Consider the following 26,075-nt stretch of genomic DNA (forward strand, 5'->3'; position numbering starts at 1 on the left):
TGTCATTCTCATTTCCCACAGGAATTTATTCTAAAAGTCTCAGACGACCTTAATTTTCACCAAAAAAAACCCCTGAAGATAACTAAAAAGTTGTAAAGAAAATTTTCCACCTCCCCAAGAGGGAGAGAAGACAGCTGTCATTCCCAGTCCAGCATTTTAGGTGATTTATTTAGCTATGCTAGGCTCAAACCAGGGGCACTAGGCAACTAGCCTGATTGAAATGACATCCAGAATTTGACACTATTTTATGCAGGAACCCAGTCGAGAAAGCAAAGAACATTGCTGATCTAATCTGATATGTAAACTGTTGTGCCTGGAGATGTAATGCCACTGCCTGTTGTATTACTTGGTTTCTGAAGGGCTTGCAGTCTCATTAGCCTTTCACACTGCATTAACAGCATCCAGATGTCAAGTGCTAAAACGGGTGTATACTGCAACAAAAGGCCTAATCCAAATTTTGTAGACATATCCAAATCAGCTTTATGTTGACTAGGCTGAGGACAAGTAGCAGAGCAACCACAGCAGCACATGCCTAGTAGTGGGGAACTGTTTGCTCTCTGCTACTTTGTTATCGGTATCTGAGCTAGATTTAAACAAGTTTCACTTTTCATTTACACAAGCTGTCATCTTTGCGACAGAATTACCCAGAAGTATGTAAATTGGAAGCAAAGATACATCCAGTCCTTTTGGTCCTGGGTAATATCTACGCCTTGTGCCTAGAACAGCTGTTAGTCACATTTGAGCTCGTTTCATCTCGGCATGGGACATTTGTGGCACTTGTACAGCCAAATGTGGTGAAAGGGTGTCTATCATCTATGCTGCAGTGACCTAAAGAGTGAAGATCTGCTTCTGCAGACAGCTAGAAACATAAATTACGGCATGATGGGAACAATCAGCTCCCAACTGGAGCTCAGAAAACTTCAAGCCTCTGCACAAGGAGGCAATTACTCACATCAGCAAAACAAATGTGGATTGAGATGTCTTACTAACGTAACAACTGTTTGCTCGGTAACAAATCTGCATCTTATATATTAATCCAGATGTCCTAGTATAAACTGGAAACACATGGATGAGAAACTGTGGTGCTTAAAATAATAGGCAGACAGGTGATAAGCTATGACAGCATGACAGAATAGCCTTTACTAGCTGTGCAATACTTCCATTCAGTGTGTGCAGAATATTAAGCAATGTCATTTCTGATATGACTCTACTTATCTGAAATGGAGGAAATGAATAAACTTACTGTGCAGGCTGGGTCCTGACCCACTTGATGCCCCTTTAGGGATGACGGGCATCAGGGCATGCTGTATTGCCATTTCCCACATTCGTGCCACATCAATGCCAATACCACTGCTGATAACACTGTTATTCAGTGGAACACTTGAGAGGTTTTCTATGTTTTCTCCAACATAATAGACTATATTTGCTGTGCTTATTTCAAAACAATGAGGATTGGCTCCTTGAGGCAGCAAAGTGAAAGTTTTTGCAGGTTCCAGAGATAAGATTTCAGACAATGGGATTTCCTAAAATGAAAAAAATTGTTTACTTTCTACATAAAATATCATCAACATGTAAAACTAAAGTATGAACTTTATTTAACTAATCTATGACATTAGCTGTTGCTTTTAACCACATGCTTCTCGCGCAAACAAAAAGGCTCTTGTAACCTGAAACTCCATGATACAGAGGGCTGTTGATAGTAAAATACTTAATCTTTCTTTCCAAGGCCATGTAGAACTTTAATTATTTAATTAAACTTATCAAAGAGAGCAGTGAGGTTCCATCAGAAAAGAGCAGGGCCATCCATATATCAACAGAACTCCACTACAGAATTAAACCCTATTGGCTCTTTATTGAATAAAATTGATTTGCAATAAATTATTTGCAGAATAAACCTATTCAAAATTAAGATTTCAAATCCACCTTTCACACAGGCATAAACTTGATTGTTTCACCCTGAACAACACTGAGAGTATGTTTCACTGACATATTTCCCTGAGATGAGGTCATATGAAAAAAATACTTTCCATTATTAAAACTTACTGCAGTAATGGCCAAGGAGTTTAACTGCCTCAGCTAAAAGGATAAGAGCATTAAAACAATCTTTTACAATCAAGACCACAGCATAATGTCCAAGGGACAGAATCAAAATTATACATATTCTACACAATTGTTTGGAAAGAATTGTCTTATGAATGGCAGAAAGTCAGATGAGTTTCTTGGCAGAATTTGTTACCAGTACTGAACTGGCCTTGTAAAAAAACCTTTCCACTTCCACAACATGCATTTTACAGGTCCTTTCTGATCTGAGAGTAGTTTGTGAAAGGCAAAATACACAGACAGCTTATAATGAAAACAAACATAGATCAAATTTATACTAGTAGTGTACTTTTAGTAAGTATCTATTAATCCAGCAATTTAGTCATATTCTGATGGTACAAAAAGAGATTGAAAAGTATTCCTTACTTTGTAATATTTACTTCCAGTATCATTTTGGAAAAGTGTAATGCATTTGCTGTCCAGTCTCCAGTAGTGCCGTTTCCTCTGCAATGAAAAACAAGGGAAAATTCTTTCTAGCTTTTTCCAAGTAAATCAACGAAATGTTCATTTCTCAAAAGCATCACTTCCGAAATGTTTCACTTAAGTTTGAAGAGAGGAATTGTGAATGATAAAGATTAATTTGCTATAACAAGGCTTTTATGAGGACTTAAGAGTTTAGGATTTACAGGGCCACCCTCTGTTGTTTCAGTAAGAACCCAGCTCTGTTCAAACTGTCTGAGTTTTAAAAATTTAAAATGTCACTCCAATGTCTGCATTACATTCAGCCCAATTTGCTACAGGTACGCTGCTAAAATAATTAAACCTCACTTTGTACCAGTTACAACACCCCAGCTCACTTCAGAAGGCCACATACTGAAGTCTTTATTCCTGTTTTAGCAGGTCAGAATGGAAGTAACTTTTTTCTGCGCTAAATCTCTTTTACAAAAATCTCTATTAACCTAGCAGTAATACATCTAGAAGACTGCAGCTGGAAGTTAAAGCTACTTTCCAGAATCCCTAAGGTATTATTTTTTACTTCCTTCAGAATGTCTTTACATTTGGCTGCTTATGATGATGTCACTGACATATACAGATATTTTCTGTGTGTTTTAACTGTGTCCTGTTTTTCACAAGCAGTGCAGTTCTCAGTTGTGACATAAGTCAGGACTTTAGGCATCACAAATATTACAAAAAATGCCTTACATGAGTGACTGTAAATTACTGAATTATTCTTAGGACTTGATTCTGTACTACCATATAGTATGTACAGTAAGACAGTTCTTAACATTTCTTACCAGTGAGTCCTTGCTTGTATAGTGAACCATCCAACCCTCCTTCATTACTGTGCTACTTCTCCTTTTTGTGTGCTTCACAGACTGTACCACTCTCATTAATGGAATATTGTTGCTGGTTGAAGGGCTTAAGAAGAAATCAATACAGGCTTTTAAAAAGAAGATAACTTTGGACACAGAAAAAAAATCTTTTTAAGTCAGAATATATCTCTCTACATATATCTATATCTACCTGATATCTATGTTTGCATTTATCATCATTACGCACACATGCGTGCACGCTCTCTCTGCCCCCGTCTCTCTCCCTGAAATATTCCTAAGGGTGAGCAAAGAAGATGGGCAGTTGACTAGGGCCCCAGCTAGGGTGTGGGAGCCGTAGCTCAGGCCTGTGCTATGCATGATTCACAACAGCACTTTATCTTGAATCTCTCATCACCTAAGTAATGGCCCATCAGATTGCTGCCCTATGATCTTTCTTGGGTTTAAACACAAAATGGAGTGATGATGGTTTACAGAGTAGAAAATGTGTCAGCTGCCTAGCTGTGCACACCCTGACAGGGCACACCAGAGAATCTGCTGGAACCTCTTGGAGAAAGAGGTTTAAGCTAACACATTTTACCCTCAAAGACCTAGAGTGAAGTCCCATTGCCTCGCATGCTGGGGTACGCACGTTGAAACTTTCCATGACTCAGCTGACACGCAGTAAGCTGGGAAGGCATGGGAACCTGACAGCATCCCTGATAGCACCATCAGATAAAATCTGGAATATCTAGTTGGAGAGGTGTAAGAATTAACCAAAGCTCACCTTCCCGCTTTCCTTGCTCTTAGCATTAACCATTCCTAAAGCAGATTCTGTCTCATGGAATATGGACTCATAATCTGCTCCAGTCCCAAAGCTAAATGCTTAGTTATTTCTGATAGAACTGTAAAGCCAGATGCAGCACTGTACATGAAAACACAGCACAGACAGCTCATGTGTTCTGCTGTGCTGGCAAAGCCATTGGTGCAACAACTCCAACAAAAAAAGGGCAGAAACTGCCCAAGAGAAGAATATTATCTTAAGTTTCCACAGTTGTTGTGACTGTGGATGTCTGCAGATGGCCCTGCTTCACTGTAATGCATCCTGGAAATAAGAAACATCTTGCAAATTGTCAGTTTCCAATCAAAATGCAAAAAGCGTTCCTGTCTTGAACTTTCATTAAGACTAACATAGACTTAACATCTCTTATGCCTAAAAATGATCAAAGGAGTTGCAGTTCCTATTTAACTATTCTATTCTGTACTGGAAAGAGGAATACTTTTTTATTTGCCTTTTATAGATCACTTAAGAATAATCCATGGATATGGAGACTACCCTTAGAAATAACCAGGGGAAGGTATTACAGGAAATACAGAGATGTCCCTCAACTCAAGTATAACACATATACCTTGGTTATCAGTGGCTTTATTAGTTATAATTGCATATTTATATTTTGGAAACCTGCAAGGCTATCCATTTAATACAACTTGGACATTCAAAATGTTATATGACACTGATTTTGTGATATAAGCACAGGCTTACATTCCAATGATACAAGGTGTCTATAAACAGCATCTATGCAGATGAATATGACAGCAGGAAAAACTGTTCACTGCTGCAGGAGGTAAAACTGTACTGTTGAAGTGGATTGACTGCGTTCTATTAGTGCAACAGGTGCATGTTACTAACAGAGATGTAAGGGGAAGGTGTTACTGAAACAGTCTCCTAGTAAGCAAAATAAAAGAGGAAACTGCAAGTCAAACCGGGACCTGTGAAAGAAAATTATTCTGTAATTCTTCAAAGTACAGATCCTTTGCATCAGGGAAATTACAGCTGAAAGAATCTTAATTAATTTTAGGTTCCTGACAATGAATAATCCCTACTTTTTCCCCTACTGTTCTGTACAGTTCCAATAACTGAATATTTTCTTCTCTCCAGACATTTCTGAGGTATGTTGCACAACTCAATTGCTATTTTTCTTCCTGATTAGTCATTTCAAACCTCTAATCTATTTTATAACTTGCATCAAACTACTACTTCAAGTTTGCCAAACTTTCCTTCTTTCTAAAGGTATCTAAGAATGCAAATAATTCATCTAGAGCCGATTATACCACTGCCACTTACACATTTTTTTAGGTATCTTTATTTTTGTTCAATTTTTTTGTTTGTTTGTTTTTGTTCATTTTGACCAGGTACGGCACTATGAGGAAAAAAATGCTTTGGAAAATAAAATAAAAAAAAAAAAGTTATTGTTCTTTACTGTTCATGTGCAAATAGTTTCACATCATTTTCATAAGACAATTACTTGTGCAACTTTCAGTTGCTACTTCAACTTGACAATAATTTTTAAGCTTCTCTTAAATTCCTAATGCATATATTCAGTGGAGCAATCTCATTGCAATTTCAGAACCACCACATATGACTAGCCCTGTCCACCCTCAATGAGTGAGAATAGCGTCCATGTAGATTCCCCCCTTCAGCTCTAGGGAGGACACTTACAAATAAACCCAAAAGAAGATGGAAGGCACACTCGCCCCAGCTCACCTGATCATCCTGTTAGACTCATCGTGATCTGGATCAGCATCCTGCATTTCCCCATTGTCACTATAGCATCCTGTCATTGACATCTCAGAATCATGAGCTATAGATTCTTCCATGTCATCTATAAAACCGCTGTTTCTTTCACTGTCATTGTCGTCACTCCCTTCTTCCATGACCACATCAGACTCAGCCCCAGGACTAAGAAGATCTGGAATATCGTTTCCAACGTTATTGTCTGAAAACATACAACACTCCAATCACAACATCCTGACACATTTTGAGCTTCAGAAAAACTCAGGTTCTCTTTGGAACTCTAACGTTAGTCATTAGTCTATGTGTACTGGTGAAGCACGGGTTGTAGCTAGTCATTTAGTAAATCATTACAGAAAACTGGAAATGTATCAAACCAAAATACAACTTTCTATTAAAGAATGCCAAAGTCAAACCAGAATTTCTTATCCATGGACTTCTATCAAACATTCTATACTCATGAGCTTTATTGCTGAGATCTTCTGGCAGATTTTCAATACAGCTTGAATGTTGTATACTGGCTTGATGGCTGTTGGCAGGTTACAGCTGCAAACTGAGGCTAGAAGAGCAGTAACTTCAAAACTAGGAATTTTGTAATATGATGATGACATGTTGATCAACTATTGAAATAACTCCCAAGAAAATTGCTTATAATGTGAACCACATTTTTTGGGAAAAAAAGATTACTTCCTTTTCACCAGTGTTCTCTGTGGAGGCTGCACAACATGGCACAGTAATCCATACTATTGAAATAACGCTCCCTGCCTTCAGGAAAGAAATATTATATAAGCATCAAAAAACCCAGTGTGAGATAGTACAGCAAAAATATGAAGACTTAGGATTTACTTATTTGACTACAGCACAGTATTAATAGTATTTTCCAGTTAATATTTAAATTATGTTAAACTTTCCAGTTTCCAGATTAGATATGTCTAAGCAAGATGAAAGTAGGAAATAACTTTTTTTTTCTATTGTTGCTTGTGAATGGATTTATCTGGAAGACAGAAAGGAAGAGAAAAATTTAGACTTATTTACCTAAGAATTTACATTACAAAACTAAATAAACAAAACCCCAAACTGAAAAAATACCCCCAACCAGCAAAACAAAGTCATTTTGTTGAAACTCAACCTGCTGCTATACAGGCTGTGATGTAACATGTCAAAATCTTCTGTCTTGCCAGATAGTAAAGACAGCACTATTTTTTATGGGATGATTGCAGTGTTTCAGAGCTTTGAAGTAAGGTTAAAACCACATGGAAGACACTAAATATTCTCGCCAAGAAACTTTTGCCTAATTGTGTGGAGGAAGGTCCTTGACAGTCAATGCAGACAATGCTCCAAAATAAAAAGCACACAGATCTCGGAGTTGATGGCATTTTACTCAAGTTGGAAGCGCACAGCTGAAAGGTTTGTTTCCATGTACAGTAGGCTTAAAATATTTGGATATGTTACCCATGTGTCATTAAGAGACACATTATACTTCATCTGTAGCAGAAACAGTCATCCAGTCATGAATGACACTTTACAGTGCAAGGCTCTCTCTTTGCTACTCCTACAACAATTTTTTAATCTCTATTTTTAATAAACCCACAATCAGTTAAAAATAACCTCCTACATTTAGTATATAAAGTGTTTATTAATGAGACCATACTCGGAATTCTATTGCTTCAGCTCTTCCTTCACTTACTATTTTGGGGAAGATGTATCACACAGCAGATGGACAAAGTGACAGATACTGTATTTCATTTATTAAGTTTGAAAATACTGTGAAACAAATTACTGTAAAAATATAAATGAGATTTCCTTTGATAATCCTAAGGATCCTATATCAGTCATTTAGGACACACAATTAAGAGCTCTACTTTTGACACTTTGGATACCATACTACGGATATTATTTGGTGGGGAAAAGCCAAATTCTATAAATTTTAAGATGGAGAGCTTCAAGGAGTACACTTGGAGTACGTGTTTTCACCCCCAGTGGCTTTGCACAAGCTTACCTCACTCAGCTCTTCCCCAAACCATCACATCCCATCAGCCCAGCATCAGATTTGTGTGTAGGAGTGAAGCCAACACCAGCAGTGTGCTGCTTGTGGGGCAAAGGCAGGGAGGGGGCACAGAGGTGTGTTGGAGGGGTGAAATACAGCTGCCTCAGGGGGGAAGAGGGAACTTCAAGAGGTAATTCAGAAACAAATGTAAATTTTGTTCTTTTAGCCCAGCTGTCCAGAAACAAGGCTTGCCTTCTTGTCTTCTCTTAGCACTTTTGACAAACCCTGTTCTGCACTTCTTTCTAAAACTGCACCTATGCAGGAAAAAAATTATCATTTATAAGTGGATGTAGTTACTTTCTCTGACTGTAATTTCAGGTAGAACTCTATACTGTTATCAACTGAATTAACATATCATGGTGTATGTTTAGCTCTTGGATTTGAGAATCAAGCCATAAACTGCCATAAGCATCATTCTTTGCATCCATGAAGGAAGTTATCTTATGGAATGGTTAATGGTTAAGTGAGGCATAAATGATGTAAAGATTAAAAAAATAAAAAATAAAAATAATAGTGACTCCAAGAGTCCAGTTTGAGGTGCATCAGAGAGGACATGCAGTAGGAGCGCAACATTAACCTTCCAGAAAATCCTGCACCTTAACACGTTTCAAGTTGGATACTCAGCACCTGAAATACTTTTGCCTACACTAAATGCCATTAAATGAAAAACTTTGTAGTAATACAGTCACACTACTATGAAAAAATTTAACGTTGCTAATTTTGGAAATTATTAGAAAAGATATCATTGATTTAAAGTTTGATAAAGAGTACTTAATAAAGCAATACTTTATTAACCTCAGAAGCGGTTTACGCTGAGAACTTCACATGGTAATATGCATTAGAAACTGAACACTTCACCACGTTTCTTATTCCCTTATCACATAGAAAAGTGACATTTTCAAGGCAATCAACAACTCATCTATAACCACCCTTTTTTTCTCCAGTACCGTCTGTCAAGCCTACCCATACATTCCTATACTTGACACAGAACCGACAGCACGTGTGGGAATATCGGCAGATATGCAAGTCTTTATTTCTGGCAACTGATATGAGGAGCTTTACACCAACGGCAAGAGGTGGAATTTTTTCCTGGAGGGCACTCCCAGTTCTCCCAGGTATGCTTTTCCTTCCCAGGAAGATTATCCTAAAAGAAACACTTTTTTCCCCTCCCAGATGAAAAAGCAGTTTTGTGCTTGTACCTGACAGGTGAACGCCAACTTCTCACGCGTGTGGCCTTTTGCTTTACTATGGCATTCTGCATTCACCAGGCCACCATCAACTGGCTTTTGCTGCTGCCACCACCTGTGTGGCACAGCTGAGCTTGTCTGTCAGTGTCACTTATGTGGAAGACACACACTCCCAGCTGATGGTGTATGAGCAACTTGTAGGGTTCCTTCCACGCTTCATCTTCAATGTGCAACAGAAATATTGTGGAGGAAAGGCTGCTCCCGAGCAATGGAAAAACATGTCTTTGTGCACGTCTCAGTTTTCCATTTCTCTTTTATTTAACTGATGGTTCAAACAATGACAGAAACAATTGTTAAGGCAACTTACCTCCATTAATGGCAACTTCCCCCAGGCAGTTATTTGGCACTTTAGGAGCACAGCGTTTGTGACAGTTGAACCTACAGTCTGTTAAGAAAAAAAGGGGGACAGTAAAATTATTTCTCTTTTTCAGGGACACAATTATCTTTTTTTCCTGCTATCCAGCCTACAAATGTCAAGCCCTAACATGTCACTAATACAAAGCTAACGTGTCCAGAGAGCATTCGTTAGCCTGGCTGCGTGCCAGCTGCCAGTGGTCAGGACAGGACCAAGATGCTACAAGCGTGTTTCCCTGAGGGGAAAGGAAAGCATTACACAGCTGGGTGAAGGCACTAGCTGCAGCCAAAGTGTGTGCTCAACTCATCCAGGGGAGTGATGGAGAGACCTGAGTGCTTGGCTGCAAAGCCAGAGCTACTCTTCCAGTGAAAGAAGCCGATCAGGCTGCAGTATAAACACTGCAGTTTAAGAGATTGACTAGATATCAAACACTGATGACTGAAAATTGAAACAGCAGAACCCTAGCCAACCACTGTAAGTAAGAAAGTGTTTGTTCTTTACATCTCAAAGTGACTTCTAGACAGCTTTCAGCAGAGGGTTCCTTCAATACCTTCCTTATTTTCCAGATGTTTTTATATACCTTTACTTTTTTCATGTGTAAGTAGCACTGTATCAGATGTCATCTTAACTGTTTTCTTTTGGCTTAGGAACACATTTGACTTAAACTAAGAGCTGTAACTTATTAACACACCTGGAAAAGCAAAGAGGCAGGCAGGAAGAAATATACTAAGGTTGTCTGTGTCACTGTAATTATTTAGCTTCAGATTGATCCAAAAACCAACTGAGGTACAGCAGTGCCAAACTGTAGGTAAATATTTTTTAAAAAACTCAGGTTAATATTTGCTTATGTCACTGGGATTCAGAATGAACTGAAAGAGGCAATGCCTTCACAGAGATTTTGCTTTAGTTAAATCACATCAGAATCACATCTTAAATTAAATGAATGCAACTCAAAAATTTTGCAGGGTGTTAGTTCAAAGAAGCAACACAAAGTATACTGATTAATTCCATGACAGTTACTGTTTACTGTAATAGAAGGAAGGTGAGTTTAAGGACTTTGGATGCTAGCCAACATTATCTAACACCATAGCATGCAGAATGCTTTGTATTTACAGGCACTCTAGTTGGCTAAGGTGAACCAGCAATCTAGGCGACAATCCAAGGGGCTTGATTCACTTCAGCACCTACTAAGGCACAACACCACGACACTTGAGAGCACATTAGTCACACTGAAAGATTGTGGTTTTAAATTCTCATATAAGCTCATCTTATTTTACTTCCAGCTCCCCCAAACCCCTGAACTGCTAGGACTTAGGCACGTGCTTCAATTCAAGCACAAGACTATAGATTGAAAACAATGAAAATAAGAATGCAGTCCTTTGTGTTAACTCTGTGAGCACACACTTACCTAGTGCCAAATACAAGGTAATTTACACCTGAATGAAAAAGATGTGAGCTACTGCAGATATACCACAGGGTAAGAATGAACAGCCATGCAGCCAGCTCCTGCAGAACAGCAATTACTGTAATTTTGACTCCAGCTTAATCCAACATAATTGTACATGTAGCTACACCCAGACAGTTTAGTGAGGAAATCATGAGTAAGACTACGTAGTAACTACTCAAATGCAAATTTAATAATATTATTATGCTTAGCTTTTACGTTCCTAAAGGGCGTTTACTTACCTTTGCACTGCAAACCCTGTCTAAAAAGCCCTTTGAGAAGCTTCTTACAGTACTGGCAAACTGTTGGCCGTGTGTAAGAGTGGATGACAAAAGTGTGAGGCACTTTAACCTTGGACAGTAAGATCTTGTCTAGCTGAATAGGTCGTCCAATGTAGGACTGTGAATTTGATCTCTTCTCTCGCCCAGTGAACGATTCCGATGGTGTCTTTTGCTACGAAATATATAAAAAGAACATTCGAAATAACCCATGATGTATTTATTCACTTTTAAAAGAATATCGTATTCACGTATTCATTCCACTCAAGAACAGTAAGTCGCATGTTGTAAAATGAGCTTTAAAGCACTAATAGAACATGCAACATAGCCCTCAGACTGCTTTTCAGAAATTTGAAAGGTATCAAACAATATTTTTGCCAACACTACTGTCATATTTCCACATTGTGACTGAAACAGTTGTTCATTAAAAAAAAACATATTTCTTAATCAAAATACTCAGTAAAAATGTCTCTGAAAAGCAAAAATACAAGCTATTTTTACCTGTCTTATTTTCTGTTTTATATCAAAGGTAACTTTGAGAGGTTCTATTTTTTGTAGAAACATTAAGAAAATTATTTCCTTATTCTATGTGCATGCAGGTTTTTGATAGAAAACAGATCAGTGTTTTCCATCTGCTTTATTTATCATTTTTGCTATCACTAACCTTACCACATTTAGATTATGCACAATAGATCACTATAGGTAAGAAATAAATGCATATATATAAATATGTATGAAGTGAAATACAGTCTAACATATGGAATCAAAAGGATTCCTGAAAGAAATGAGTTAAATTATTTTCTCTACTAAGTTACCATATTTATATCTGAATGAATTATCCCAGAAAACGACTGACCCAGAAAACTGCCTTCTCCTAAGAAATGCCCTTGAGAAACAACCAAACTACACCCACAGTTAACATGGAAAGGAGAAAAAAAGAAGGTGACAAGATGCAGCTTGATCATTTAAAACTCAGCATCTTCGTACCATCACCTGCAAATAATCTGATAACTGAAGGCTAGAAAATGAGTCATTCCCAGCAAGCCTGCACTGTTCAAAAAGTTGTGGTAGCTAAAGCTTCAGACTGGCCTAACTCAAAAACCAGGTTTCTTTCAAACTAATAATGTTTCTCCTGAGAAGTCTGACTGATTATTATTTCCTGGTCACCAAAATACAGTTCTGTATGCTTCTGTCTGAGCATCTTGGAGTAAAGAGGAAAGTCATTTTGATGGCAGAACCACCTAAGGAATTCCTGGCTTTGCCTTCACAGTGTATTTGCCATGGAGAAAAAAAGTGTCTTCCTTCTAAAGATAAGCTAGGTTTCTTACTGTGAAGATCAATTCTTTTGGTTGTATGGTAGAACTGTCCTTCCAAAGAAGCACGTGCAAGGGATTAGCTGAACACAGAGCTGTCCTGTTAACTGACAATGCCCACATCACGTGCTTATCCACTGCTGCTTATGAAAAAAACCCAAACTAGCATCAGTTTACAATGAAATGTATTTAATATTTGTAGTTAGCAATACTGTCTGCCTAGTATTTCCAAGGCAGACTGCATTAGGTCTTATGAAGTCAACACAGGACTTTGAAAGGGAGGGCAGAAGCCCAGCGGGAAGGAAGAAGGAGCCCACATGCACAGCATGAACTGCACGGCTCAGCTTGCGCAAACCACCTGCAAGTGGCAGCCCTCAGTACTCACAGACAGGACAATGCTCACAAGAGGAGCCAGAAATAGAGATGTGGTCCTCTCAGTCTGGTGTGTAGAATAGGGACAGTTCTGGCCCTGACTGACGCTACATCAGCCCTAGTACAGTGCCTTACAAGTTACACCCTCCACCCTATGCTATGGTCTGGCACCGAGCTCTGAATTTTCTCTTCAGTGCTCACAACAAGAACAGTTATGCGTGTGACGTACCACATTTTAATATAAGTATTTTCTTTTGGGAAAAAAAAAATTATTTAACAGTTTGCCTTAATTCTAATCACTACTCAAAAGGCATTAGTCAGGGCAGGGACACCTTCCACTACACCAGGTTGCTCCCAGCCCCATCCAACCTGGCCTTGAGCACTGCCAAGGATGGGGCATCCACAGCTTCTCTGGGCAACCTGTGCCAGTGTCTCACCACCCTTACAGTAGAGAATCTTACTCTTCACTTACAAGTGATCCAAGTATCTCATACCGTTATGATCTCTCTTACAACCCTGTCTAATATCACCTAAACTAAACCTGCTCTCTATTGTTATTCTTTGTCTTCATTTTCCAAACTATTGCCAAATCAAAAATTATTTTGGCAACTGGATACTGCTAAAAGCTTTTTTTAAAAGTCCAAATTACTTTCATCTAGTTAACCCCATGTTCAAAGGATTTTAGAAAGCTGGTTTAGTTGTCTTCCTCAGCAAATGCTTTGCAGTTTTGAGAAACTTCGGTAGTGTTGCTGAAACGTACTGAGACTAATCTTAGGCACTTACATGATTAACAGAGAGAGACAGGCTTTCCCTGAAGCTCTGGCTCTGACCTCTGAGATGTGCTGCCTAGATAATGTCTGATCAAATTTCAGGTGTGGGACAAGTTATTTGCTGTATTCTTTGCTTTTTCAGTCTGATGGCAAGTTTTCCAGTTTTAATGTGCCAGTATATGCTTCTGGATGGTTCTGAGAAAATGTCAGATTGGCCAAGGAGTGAATTCTAGATGCTGTACATAGAGTCAATCCTTTCTGAAAGATTAACTGCAACAGTCACTCACCATACCGTCAGCTTTGATCAAATACTGAGTTACCATTGATAAACCTTTTGTCCTGTTTATTAATCTTTTCATATATATATATATTCTCAAAGTTCGTATCAGTCAATGCACAGTTATAGTTTTTTAAATATTTACTTTGATTCTCACTTCACATGGCTGCCAAGTAATGTTAGAGAATAGGCGATTACCTACATTTATGCTAGTAATTTAGAAGTGTTCTCTACAGTTCAAGAGGTAATGGATAATAAAAGGTAAAACATTGGAAGACCTACTGCAGGATATCAATCCTCTAGAATGGTCCCCACTTCAATTTTTTAACATGATTTTAATATTGAAACTTCTGTTTATATTTCTGTTGACAATAATAGACTGAGACTGCATAGCAAGCTCAGTAACAAATGAACACAACTACTTCAGCACCTTCACCTCAAAACGAGTGAGACTAAACAGATAGGCCTAAACTCACTGTAACAAATTATTTGCAGGCAATATTTGTCAGCTTTTTCTATTTACAGTCCAATTTACAGAAAAAGTAGCTCAGCTTTTCTTTGCCATGCTGCAAGCACTGGGCTGCTATGCAACAGCAGTGTTGCACACCGTGTAACGCACTGGCAATTCCTAATTTAGTGTCTTCAAGTCAAGTGAGAGGTACAGCTAACTTTCACTTTGTCCCATACTAGAAAAGACGACAGCAGTCATGGATCTGGTCTCTTTCCCGCATGCTGAGGCCAGATGTGACTGACTGGTACTCCTTCCCTCTTCCAGCCAGAAGCAAAGTGACCCTTGGCTCCTGCTCAGGGGTAGCAAGGGAAGGGAAGATGGTGACAGAGAACTCACAGCAGCAGCAACCAGAGCATCACTGCACACCCCTCTGATGGCTGATTGATTAGGAGGAGGAATACCTTCTCCCTCTTGTCAACGATGAGCTCCTCCTCCCATATCTTCCCAAGCTTCTGTCAATATCCCTCAACTCTAACCTCCTGCACTCCCAGCACCAGACAGATGCTACAATTTATAAAGCCCCTGAAAAAAAGGAAACCAGGAACTATCCCATTTTCACTGCAAAAGCAATCTCTTCCACAAGGCACCTTCTTCTTTGGCTGGTGTGCCTGGTTTGTTAGAAAGATAAATTAGTTTTTCCTGGTCATCAGCCAGACTACTGACTCAGCAAATCTGGAACCTTCCCAGGAAATGATTGCTTAGCTGGATTACACCATGGAAACAGCCTGTGCAGCTCCAAACACTAAACAGCCCTTTAGAACAATCATCCCAGTGAGGTAATCATATTTAACAGCTCAGAATATGATTTTCTGAGTGACAACAAACAGAAAGAAACATGTGCAGGTATTTAACTGTACAGACACCCAACCGAGCCAGTGACACTGATCACAGCCAGACTTCAGTTCAGTTATGCCTTAAACTATGAGAATATCTAATAGAATCCAGTGTTTGTTTACTCTATTATTTTGACAAAAGTTGTTTTGTGGTTTGTTTTTTTAATTCCAAGAAGGGAGAGATGCCAAGCTTCTTCCCAACGTAGGGCATTCTGCATGACTCATTAGCTGAAGCCCTATTAAAATTAATAGGCAAGGCTAATAAGAGTCATACAGCCTTCTTCAACTTCCTCAAATTTTTGGAATATACTGAAGCTACTCATGGTTTATCTGGTGAGCTTTGTTAAAAGCTATTCAGGGGCACAACAACTTGCCTACAGTAGCTGGAAGCACAAAGTCATTGCATAGAACCTTGTCATTGCAGAAAGAGCCAGTCCTCCATGTAACTGCTACCCCAAAGGTAAAAATACCTCAGCAGATTTTTCCTGTATTTTTTACCTTGTCCAAATCCATTACAAAATACAATTAAGAAACTGAAATAAATACTGATTCCCTGCCAATGGGTTCAGCTGTTCTTAATACCTGGGTGAGTCTGACTGCCTTCTAGCACCATGTCTGTCCCTCCCAGGCACAGAATCAAAGAAACTTCAGGGAGATGCAGAAGGGATTAATGGGAAGCAATACAAGCTGACCACCTGGACGCAGAGTTGGCCTTTTGGGAACAAAGACAGGGACCAGCAATTCAGCTGCACAGGCTAGCCTAAACCACAAAACAGACTGCTATTTGCCTGACTTAAAAGTTTTCAACAGTCTCACTAAAAATGTCCCAAGGATTCTGACAGAACTTTACTGAAGAGCTTCATATTCTAAAAGAGTCAGAAAATACTTCAGTTTTGACTTTGATCATCTTTCTTTAATTATGCTTGCGGAAACATGTCCAAATCAGCAACCTTCCCTCCGAAGAGAACAGGCTACACATCCTATACTCTCCTAAATATATAATTTTCCAAAACAGTTCACAAAAGTGCTAGCTTTTTCAAGGTCAGTATCTAAAAAGTGTTGTGACATTATTCCTGTACTTTACACCGAGATATTAAATCAAACCCAGCACAGGTATTCCTACAATTTTGAAATGTTTGCACTAACAAAAGAAACAAACTGTCACGAGCTAGTTTTTTATATTTACTTGGATAACTGAGAAAAGCGATGTGTATTTCTAAAAAGCGAACAGCAATAGCTGTCTGTGTGAAGGTTCGTTTTCAGCACTGAAGCATACTTGTTGAACCATGCATTTCCTTCCTATACCGAAGGCAAAGGATAAAACCTTAATATGTTCATACACAATTTCTTCATAGGAAGCTACTGTCAAACGAGGTGCTACATATCTATGTAACCACAGGAGCTACCATGTCTTTAATGCAATGCTAATGTTGACTTTCTTTTACAAATTAAACTATGTGACTATAATTGCGTGAATTCAGGGGGAAAAAATCTTCAGTTAAATATACTGAAATACTACACTTAGACTGCAATCAACTGTGTTGTCTTTTGATGCTCCTTGCACTCTTTAAGTCAAGTGTATGATTTAATCCTACAAGCACCATAGTTGATACCTATGGTCTGAAAAACACTTCAGTGTCACATGTGTATACACATCAAAGAACTGACTTCAGTACAAGCTATTAATATCAAACTATCCACAGATGGAAATTAGTATGTACCCTGTTCCTCCACTCAGACACCAGCAAACAGAGGTTTGCATGCTCTATCTGTAACCTGCCACATTTTGTAAAGTAACAAGAGAAGATTACTGGGTTTCAGCACTCATTGTGTGACTATGCTGACTTCTCAGAGTTGGGGATTTCCCAAAACAAAAGCCCTTTGTTGACAAAGGATTGCTAGTGCCAGCAGGCATAGTAGGGTTTATATAGCACACAGCCTTTTTTCCTGCATTTTACCAACGAAAGTTCCTTCAAAAATACTAGTTTTAGTCTGACCTTCTATTATGTGCTTCATAATTTTAAGTATAATAATTTTAAGTAATAATTTTCATGTAAGTCTCTTGCACTACTAGAATGCCCACATCATAAGCCAGGCTCAGCAGCTTAGTTGTGCCAACTGCACAGAACTAGTAAAACAGGGGGAGGAAAATGGCACATACCATGATTCAAAGACAAAGGCTTTCAGAGAATCTGCACAATTCTGGTTCACCCTATCACATACAAATATTGCCTTCCCCCCTGTCTGTGCAAATGTGTCCCACATGACACTGCCTCCCGATCATCCTTACTGAATCGGGGAAAACCAGCAGGTCTTTGGGCTTAACCACAGCCACTGGTTTGGAACAAGTTTTGCCTTTGGACAGAAGAGGTCCAGACAAACCAGCCTGGCCTGGCTTGTCTAAAGAGAGGAAATTTGGGGGCAGTAGGATGTTATCAGTGCAGGAAAACAAGTTTATATATTAGAAGGGAAAGCACCACTGAACGTCTTAAGGCCAAATAAGTGGAGATAAAAGGTTGTGCTGATTGCCTCTGTTCCTCAAAATACAAATTGCACTTTGGGATCTTGTACCATTTCACAAGACCCAGCATTAACATGAATGTTGTTTCAGAGATACTATAAAAACGTGAAATGTGCGCTGCAGGGTTTGCCACTTTCTTGTATTTTCAATAGGTGCAAACTCTTATGTTAGTACTTAGAAACTACAAGAACTCAGCTCTAGAGTGTATGTTTGCTTAGGCATACCGTACACTACTAAAAAAAGATTCCTACTGTCACAGTCACAGAGCATCTACAAATCCTCAGTTTAAGCCACAGTGACTTATATGAAGGATCACAAGCTGACAGCTATTATTACTGTATGTCATCCCTAAAGACAATAGGGGATTTAAGAACAAGTGGCAATTACCTGAGCACAAGAACAACCTGAACCTCTCTCCAATTCCAAGTTGAAGAACCAAATACCAATGAAACCTCTCTGAGTGATCCCAAACAAGTTGCATTCAAAAAGTCAGCAGACGTGTCACATATGACATTTCAGAACATGTACATCTTAAGCTGTTTGCCTTTTTTCTTCTACTTGTCTTCTTAGATATTTGAAAAATATTAGGTGCACAATTGATGCAGTATTTAATGTTTTCTTAAATATACATATTTTAAATTGGCTTGATCATCTTTTAGATCTCATCTAGCTGTAATGAACTTCTGAAACAATCATATTGGGGCAAATTAAGTCAGAAAAGCTCTAATGTAGTTTGAGTTAGTCACAGGAAATTCAGCCCTACAGTATTTAGTGCATGGCAGCTAGTACAGGGGCTACTATTATTTTATGGCACAGCAGTGTGTAAGGTAGGCGATCAAATTTACTTTCTGTATCTTAGTTTTTTAACTCAGAGTTCAGTTATCTTTGGATGTCACAGAAATGCAATGTTAAGAAAAAAGGGAACTATATTTTAAATAGTTTTGGTTTATTATTTTTTTTTATCTTTAGTATGTTTTAGCATTTTAAATAATTGTACAAAAGCAAGAAAACTAAAAAAAGATACCTAAACCATTGTGGAATTAACTGAAATTGCTATTTAAATATTTAACTTTCAGTGTCAGATTCACTGAGCTCTTGATTCTCAGTTCTGTTCAGTGTATGACCCCAGGTTCACCTGGTGAATCTGGCACTAAATCAATGTAAACATTACTTAGGATTGGTTTAGTTCATGGCCTACATTTTACACTTTCATTAATTTAAAAAAATATCTAGATTTTGAACCCCCAAAAACTGCCAGGAGCACTCTCCAAAGCAGCACAGAATTTTTTATTAAACAAATGAGCCCACTGAAAATAAGTTCCCATAAGACAGAGAGGAATGTGCAGTATACATTGCTGGAGCATGGAAGGATAACTTGGGAGTGACAAGAATACGTCAAAACTGTGAGTGGTATTAATTCACAACTAACTTGAGTGTCTTTCTTCAAGAGGAAATAATAATTTTGCCTCTGAGGATCTTCGGTCTAATGAACTCTACTCTAGCCATTAGAAAATGTCAACTAATTACAACTGGCTTCAGGCATGAAGCTGCCCTGAGCTGCAACACTCTAGCTCTTCTTTAACCCTTCCCTCAAGGGCCCCTTTTTTCCACTCCAGTGAGCTGGGGAGGCATACGAGGCTCTATAGGGTCTGGAACTGGGAAAAGGAGACGTGTCTTCTGTCTGAGTGGGGAAAACAAAGGTTTCATAGAGAGAATTTTTGAGTCACTGGAAATGAGGACTCCTTATTTCAGTGGAGTCAGAGAGCAGCTGTATTTAGAGCCGGGTACAAGGAACAAAAGAAGAAATGGCCACCTACAACTCAAGCCAATTCCCTCCCAGAGAACCTACTCTTCTAGTTCTGCAAAATCACTCTTCCGCGTATTGCTAAAAGGCCTCCAGCCACCTCTGCTTTTAAAAAATCTACAGAGGCAGGCAACACCTGATGCTTTGTATTCTGTCAGTGAAACATAAATAGTCTTTTTAAATTAAAATTATTTTAATTTTAAATTATTTAGTAAAAAATAATTCCTGATTCTTCATCAAAAAGCAAAGATAATATGTAAGTAATTCTGTAATATTCTACTTACCTGTGCCCCGTGAGACACAGTATTCCTATTTTAAATGCAAAGCTCTGCTAGGCTTTTTCTGAGAAATCACTTCCAATGTCTCTATAAATTACCTTAACATATCAACATTCATTGCTTCTAGAAGAAAAAATAAAGCTTACCAAAATAATGGAAACATATACAAAAATAAATGGAAATGAAATTCTATTGTGCCATATAAATGTGTTTTAAAGTGGAAACATAGATGGTTAACACATTTTCTATTTAAAAAAGAAACACAATTTTGGTTTTCCTCCAAATACCTTTCCCCCCCCTCTCTCCCCTACTTTTAATTACTGTTACTTCAGGGTAACCCATCAGCATCTAGATTGATAGATTCATCATTTTTCAGATAGCACATACTTAGAATAAAATTATCTCAGCTATTACAAACCTCCTGTTCTATGTATATTTATTTGCATTGTTTTATGGGTATTCTGTGGAGTTGTAATTCTGGGGCACACTACAATAAGAATATATGTGTTTTAGGAAGAAATAAAGTTATTTCTTTTTAAGAGATAGATGTATGTCCATGATAATCTTCATTTCAGCTAACAAAATATTCCTCAAACTAACTATGTAGTATTTCTAGAAAGGAAAATATTTGCAAAGCCTGCTTTTCTCTGGCTGCATCTCAAATACATGCTGCAAGGGAAAGATACCTACATTTCATAGTTCCAAAAACTTGAAACATGAAACAAACTTCCTTGGAAAATCCATATTGAAAGCCATAGAGTACAACCTTTGACATAAAGTACCCCCCCCAAAAAAAAAAAAATTTTCTCATTTAGACTTGATACTCTTCTTACATATAGCTGTAACTTAGTTGTACACCATTCATGTTTATTTCCATGTAAATACAGAATCCTTGACTGTTTATTTTTTTAATGCAACCACATTATGAAAAAAGCTAGTACACAGTATTTTGGTATTAGAAGTTTATTGCTGGTGAGCACTTAAAGGTCAGGTTTTTTCAGCTTAAAATAAAATGCTTATTTTCTACATTAATCCAGCAAATTCCGAGTGTTTTGAAATTGAAGTTAAAATTTTCTTCCATTATGTTACTACCACTAAAAAAGGGCTTCAGTCCAACCAATGACGTCTATCATGCCTAAGAAATGAAAAAGCCAGTTTTGTATCAAAATATTTTAATGTTAGCTAATTTTACTGTTTAGTATAAGAATTATGACCTTCACTTTGGAATCTGGACTTTGGGAGTTTTGCACTGGTTATACTTTTTCTAGAAGAAAAACAAATGCTTTTGAGCTCTGAAGATTATAGTATGCTTCTCTGATTAAATTCCTGCATTTTTTCACATTGACACTGATAATCATAAAAAAGGATGTTCCTCATAGTATGATAAGGAGTAAATTCAGTACATACCTCATAGCCAGGGATGACAGGAGACTGAGACAGCAAGTTGGAAATAAGAAAAAAACAGAACAAAGAAATAAGGGGGAGAGAAAGACAGAAAATAATGTTACTTTAGAAGCTAGCATGAATGTGGGATTATTTTATACTCTCATTCTATTTTATAGAATGGAATGCAAAAGAATTGCATTTGAGCTATGACAGGTAAAAAACTGTGTTACATAGCATCCTCCTAGTTCTACTTATTTTTAACATTTCTGATGATGAGTTTTACACTACACTAAAGAATAAATAAATATAAAAAGATATTGCCCAGATTTTATTCTTTGGAGGCAGATTTTTAAAGCTGTACTCAAATACAGTCCCCAGTCAATTTTCAGCTCAAATGAAATGCTTTATTGTCTAATGAAAACATTTATACCCAAACTGAAACCGTGTCTGTGTGTGGTAGTTCCATATGAAAGGATAATTAAAGTACCCTTTGCAGGATTCCACATTATCCAGCTCAAAGATTATTCAAATGCCACAACTTTGTAAGTTAGGGCATAACTTCTTCATAAGTGTCATTTTTTCCAGAAGCCAGACTTACAAGCTAAATTTAACAATGTGAGCTAAGGAGTTGGCTTCTTTCTGGTTCACAAATCAACAAAAAGGTTGTGAAATCATAACTTATTTAACAATGCCATCTATGAAAGATTTCCAGGAACTCCTTCTCTCTCAGCTGCTCTGACTCTATGTAGTAAATAGGTGTAAAAATAACATTTATTGTAGTCCTATTTGAAGAACTGACAAGATACCTGATTAAATTCAGTGGTCCCAAACAGAGGTTAAATTTTGTCACCAGTGATTCAAGTGCAACATCAACACTAACAACAGAGGATAGATTTCATGAACAAGGATGATGCTTCTTAGTATCTTCACACAGACGGCGGAAAAATGAAACACATTCCAAAGTGCATGCTCCAATTGGTACCACAGTATGAACTGCCATAAAACTTATCTCACAAGTACTGCAGAAGAATAGAGTCCAAAGGACAGATCTGATACAGAACTGACAAAGCTTATGCTTTGGGGGAAAAAAATGAAATATATTCAATGCAAAAAATCCAAACCAAAACAAAAAAACATACAGAAACCATATGTGGGAGCACTTCTAAAAAGCTGGTACACAATACTGTGATTTCCTGAAATAAAAATGAAATTGGAAAGCTATTTTTTTTCTCTAGGTTAATGCCCATCCCTGTACATACTGTAAACATATTTGCTTTGTTCATGCATGTGTACGTGTGCATGTGATGTTCTGAATCATCAGCATGGGCACACTGATGACGACAAGTTCTTAGAGGTACAGTCTGCAGTATATATGAAACTTACTGTATTTCTTCACTGGCAATTTTAATATTTTCAACAGTTTTAAAATATGTAGCTTTGCAAAACAAGTATTTCATATAAGAATGTATCAGCAAATAACACAGCCATATAATTTAAAATGTTTTCAAACTAAAATCATTTGTTATCTTGTAACTGTAGAGTGTAGTGAATATTTATACAGATTATACCAGGACACTCATACAATTTTTTTAACTAAAATTCCAGAAAGAATTCAGAATCAGGGCCAGCCTTCCTCAAAATTTTCTGTCTTGTTCTGAATAAGTCAGCATTTCTGAAACAACCTACCAAGAATTATGAATAATCTATAAAGATTTGTTGCTGCCTTTTTTGCAGAACTTAAGCACCTTACTCATTTATGCAGCTTTTCAATTAAAAATACAGATTCATAATGTTAACTTTAATTTCCAAGTAGCTTTAGGCTAATGATAATCAGTAGCATAAGTACATAATTATGGTTCGTAGATGGTACTGCATATAACACCAGGTCTATGTAATTTGCAATAGTGTCCTTTTAGTATGTCAAGTTTAATAAGTTTAATACTCTAATTGAGAGGAAAACATGATAATTGTTGTGTGTACTTATAAATTCTTTCCTCTCTTTTAAACCTTCAGGTTTTCAAAACTTTCACTTAGGAGTGGATTCATTTACACACAGAGTAAATTCTTAACTATTCAAGGATATTATGACCGTGAGTGTTAAAAGGAACAAATATGCCAAAGATAAAAAATGCATATCATTTTAATTTACTCCAGTCTTGACACTTTTTGCTCAGAAGAGTTATTTTCATGATGGAAAACTACTATATTAATGCATATACAAGCGTACCATATATTTACATGTGCCTGTGTGCATAGTGTACATCTATATATACATCTACACACACATATACATACATTCAGCACAAAGATGCATTTAAGGAAATAATGGAGATTTCCCCTGCTTTTTTCTGAACGCCAGAAGTATGCCAAATATGCAAGCTCCAAGTAATTCACTATATATAACTCACAGCCTTTCTGTGACAGATGCTCAGTTTAATACTGTAGTATTTGGGTCACTGCTGTCCAAAGCCAAATCCTTCCTATATCATAAACCAACGGATAAAAAATGGTCTGACACAGAAGAAATTCAACTGCTAGTTCCAGAGAAGACATCCTCCAAGATGCAACTACTCACATTAGCATGGCTGGCAGTTTTAGACCTTTAAAATAACCTAGCTCTTGACAAAGTGAGGAGTCTCCTGGGATTGTCAAAAGTGACGCACACCTTAAATCCACATACCTTAAGCTGGTGACCTCCCTTTTACGTCAAGATGCCTTTTCTCACAGCAACATTTTATAATTTACATACCACCACCCTCTGTAGTCTATAACAAGCAAAATCAGATCTTACAGCACTAAATGTTATTTTTTGTTATCAGCAACACCCATACCAGAAGGGCTTCATCCGACGTGCTGGGTGAGGGTTCTGCAGAAACTGTCCGGACACTGCTGAGTCCTGTGAGGGACACGTTTGACAGGCGCCTCTTTCGTACACCACTGCAGTTGTTAGGGATTTTAAATGCACATCTCTTATGGTAATTTAGACCACATCCTGAAAAGAGAAATTTAAAACTATCTGATTACAGTTTATTGCTGGGAAAAGCAAAGGGGTTGGTTTTTTCCCCCCAAACCAACAAGAATTCAAAACCACCACCCTTATTTTTGATAAAACTTTTTTCCTCTACTCTGCTGGTTTAGCTTCTATATTCTACAAAATTTTAGAGAGATAATGTTATAAGCTCTGAACAGTTACATCTATAACCAGTATTTTTTCATTGATTTTTTCAAAAAGCTATGGACTCAAAGTGCAGGGAATTTCTGTGATCGGCATTTGGGAGGTAAGGAAGTCTTTCACTGCAAATGGTATATTCCATTGGATACAGCCTGCCAAGAGTCAAATAGTTGTGGCAAAATGAGAAAAGATAGCTATTACAGCCTCATGTGGACTGGCAGTAATTTCAGTTAAATGATCTGAATTAACGTGATATAGAATTAGATACAGGCTCAGGCTCATAAGGGAAACATAAGACACAGCAACTTTTCTTAGCAATTTTTGTACTTCAGGTTACAGAGCCATAACCTAGGAGGCCTCAGAGCAGTCAAAAGGATTAATTCTTTAATCAGTTAATTATCTTGATAGTTCTCATTGTCTCTACCTACTGTAATTTTTTTCTGATGCCTAACCAATTTAACAGCAGCATCACAGACAACATACCTAAGTGGAATGGACAGGTCTCTTCCCGAGACTGAAAAACCACCTCTCAGTGCAACTTACCTTCACATTTGAGCCCCTGACGCACAAGTCCCCACAGCATTTCTCCGCAGTGGTCACAAAAGGCTGGTGCTCGATACGAATGAACAAAAAGAGCATGAGGCCGGATCTGAAAGTCTTCAAATGTAGCAGAAGCTGTAACAAGAAGGTGATTCCCAAAATCAGTTAAAATTAGTAAAATAACTAACATGCTTCATTTATGTGGCACCTCATCACAGAACAAAGCCAGACTCCTTTTGGTCACTATGATGATGAGCTTTGAATTTTGTACTGGTTGTTATACTGTACTTTGAAGATAAAAGGATTGATGGTATACCTTCATATTACAATGACCACAGGGAAAAAGAATAAAGCTGCTTTTTGAGAATATTTTCCCAATAAAATACAGGAGGATAAGAACATATCAAACATTTAAGAGAAACTGCCAGGGTTCAATCAAATGTTGGAATTTTTTCAAAGTACCCTTTTACAGAGTTGACTCACCACACTTGAAGTTACACATACATGAGATAAAGTGAGAACATCCAGTAAAAAAACTTTTTTTTTTTGACAAGTAAAGGAAAACATATCAAAAGCAGGCCATTTCAGCTGACTATTTGGTATATCTGGTTCAGCAGCCTATGTTGGTCTCCGTGAACTGATAGCTCAACTTGAAAACATGTTTAAATGCGAGTTTAAAAAGAAAGCATGTAATTAATTATACACCCAATCATCAATAAAAACAAAAACCTTGCAGAGCAGTCTGGAAGACTGCTGCACATTTCCTGAAGTACCAGTCCTTCCAAAGTGATGTGAGTCTGCAACTAGCGTAACAGTTTCAAAAGTTATAGGGGATACTTAAAGCCACTAGTGTAAACTGTAAAAATAAGGAATGACAATGTTTTAAGAACTATTTAGTATACAGAGGCAGCCAGTACCACAATACTTTTGAAAACATACTTTAATGAAATATTTTCCCTTATTAAATATGTCAAACATCTATTAGATAGTCTAATGGAAAATAGT

The 26,075-nt window shown here is 37.6% G+C and overlaps 1 protein-coding gene across 5 annotated transcripts in view; it reads right to left on the reverse strand.

The window, feature by feature from the left end:
* PRKD1 (protein kinase D1) overlaps positions 1 to 26,075 on the reverse strand; it is a 143,500-nt gene that overhangs the window by 23,173 nt on the left and 94,252 nt on the right. For 2 of the 5 annotated variants that reach the window (XM_037395004.1, XM_037395008.1), the window contains exons 3-11: positions 25,074 to 25,205; positions 24,190 to 24,350; positions 21,380 to 21,403; positions 11,258 to 11,468; positions 9,524 to 9,601; positions 5,896 to 6,127; positions 3,336 to 3,459; positions 2,467 to 2,544; positions 1,244 to 1,523 (exon numbers count right to left, since the gene is read on the reverse strand). In XM_037395004.1, the coding sequence (XP_037250901.1) occupies positions 1,244 to 1,523; positions 2,467 to 2,544; positions 3,336 to 3,459; positions 5,896 to 6,127; positions 9,524 to 9,601; positions 11,258 to 11,468; positions 21,380 to 21,403; positions 24,190 to 24,350; positions 25,074 to 25,205 (1,320 nt within the window). The remainder of the gene's footprint in view (positions 1 to 1,243; positions 1,524 to 2,466; positions 2,545 to 3,335; positions 3,460 to 5,895; positions 6,128 to 9,523; positions 9,602 to 11,257; positions 11,469 to 21,379; positions 21,404 to 24,189; positions 24,351 to 25,073; positions 25,206 to 26,075) is intronic. The other 3 variants (XM_037395006.1, XM_037395007.1, XM_037395005.1) reach the window with 3 other exon arrangements.

This window comes from Falco rusticolus, chromosome 7 (assembly GCF_015220075.1).
Source record: "Falco rusticolus isolate bFalRus1 chromosome 7, bFalRus1.pri, whole genome shotgun sequence".
Lineage (NCBI taxonomy): Eukaryota > Metazoa > Chordata > Aves > Falconiformes > Falconidae > Falco > Falco rusticolus.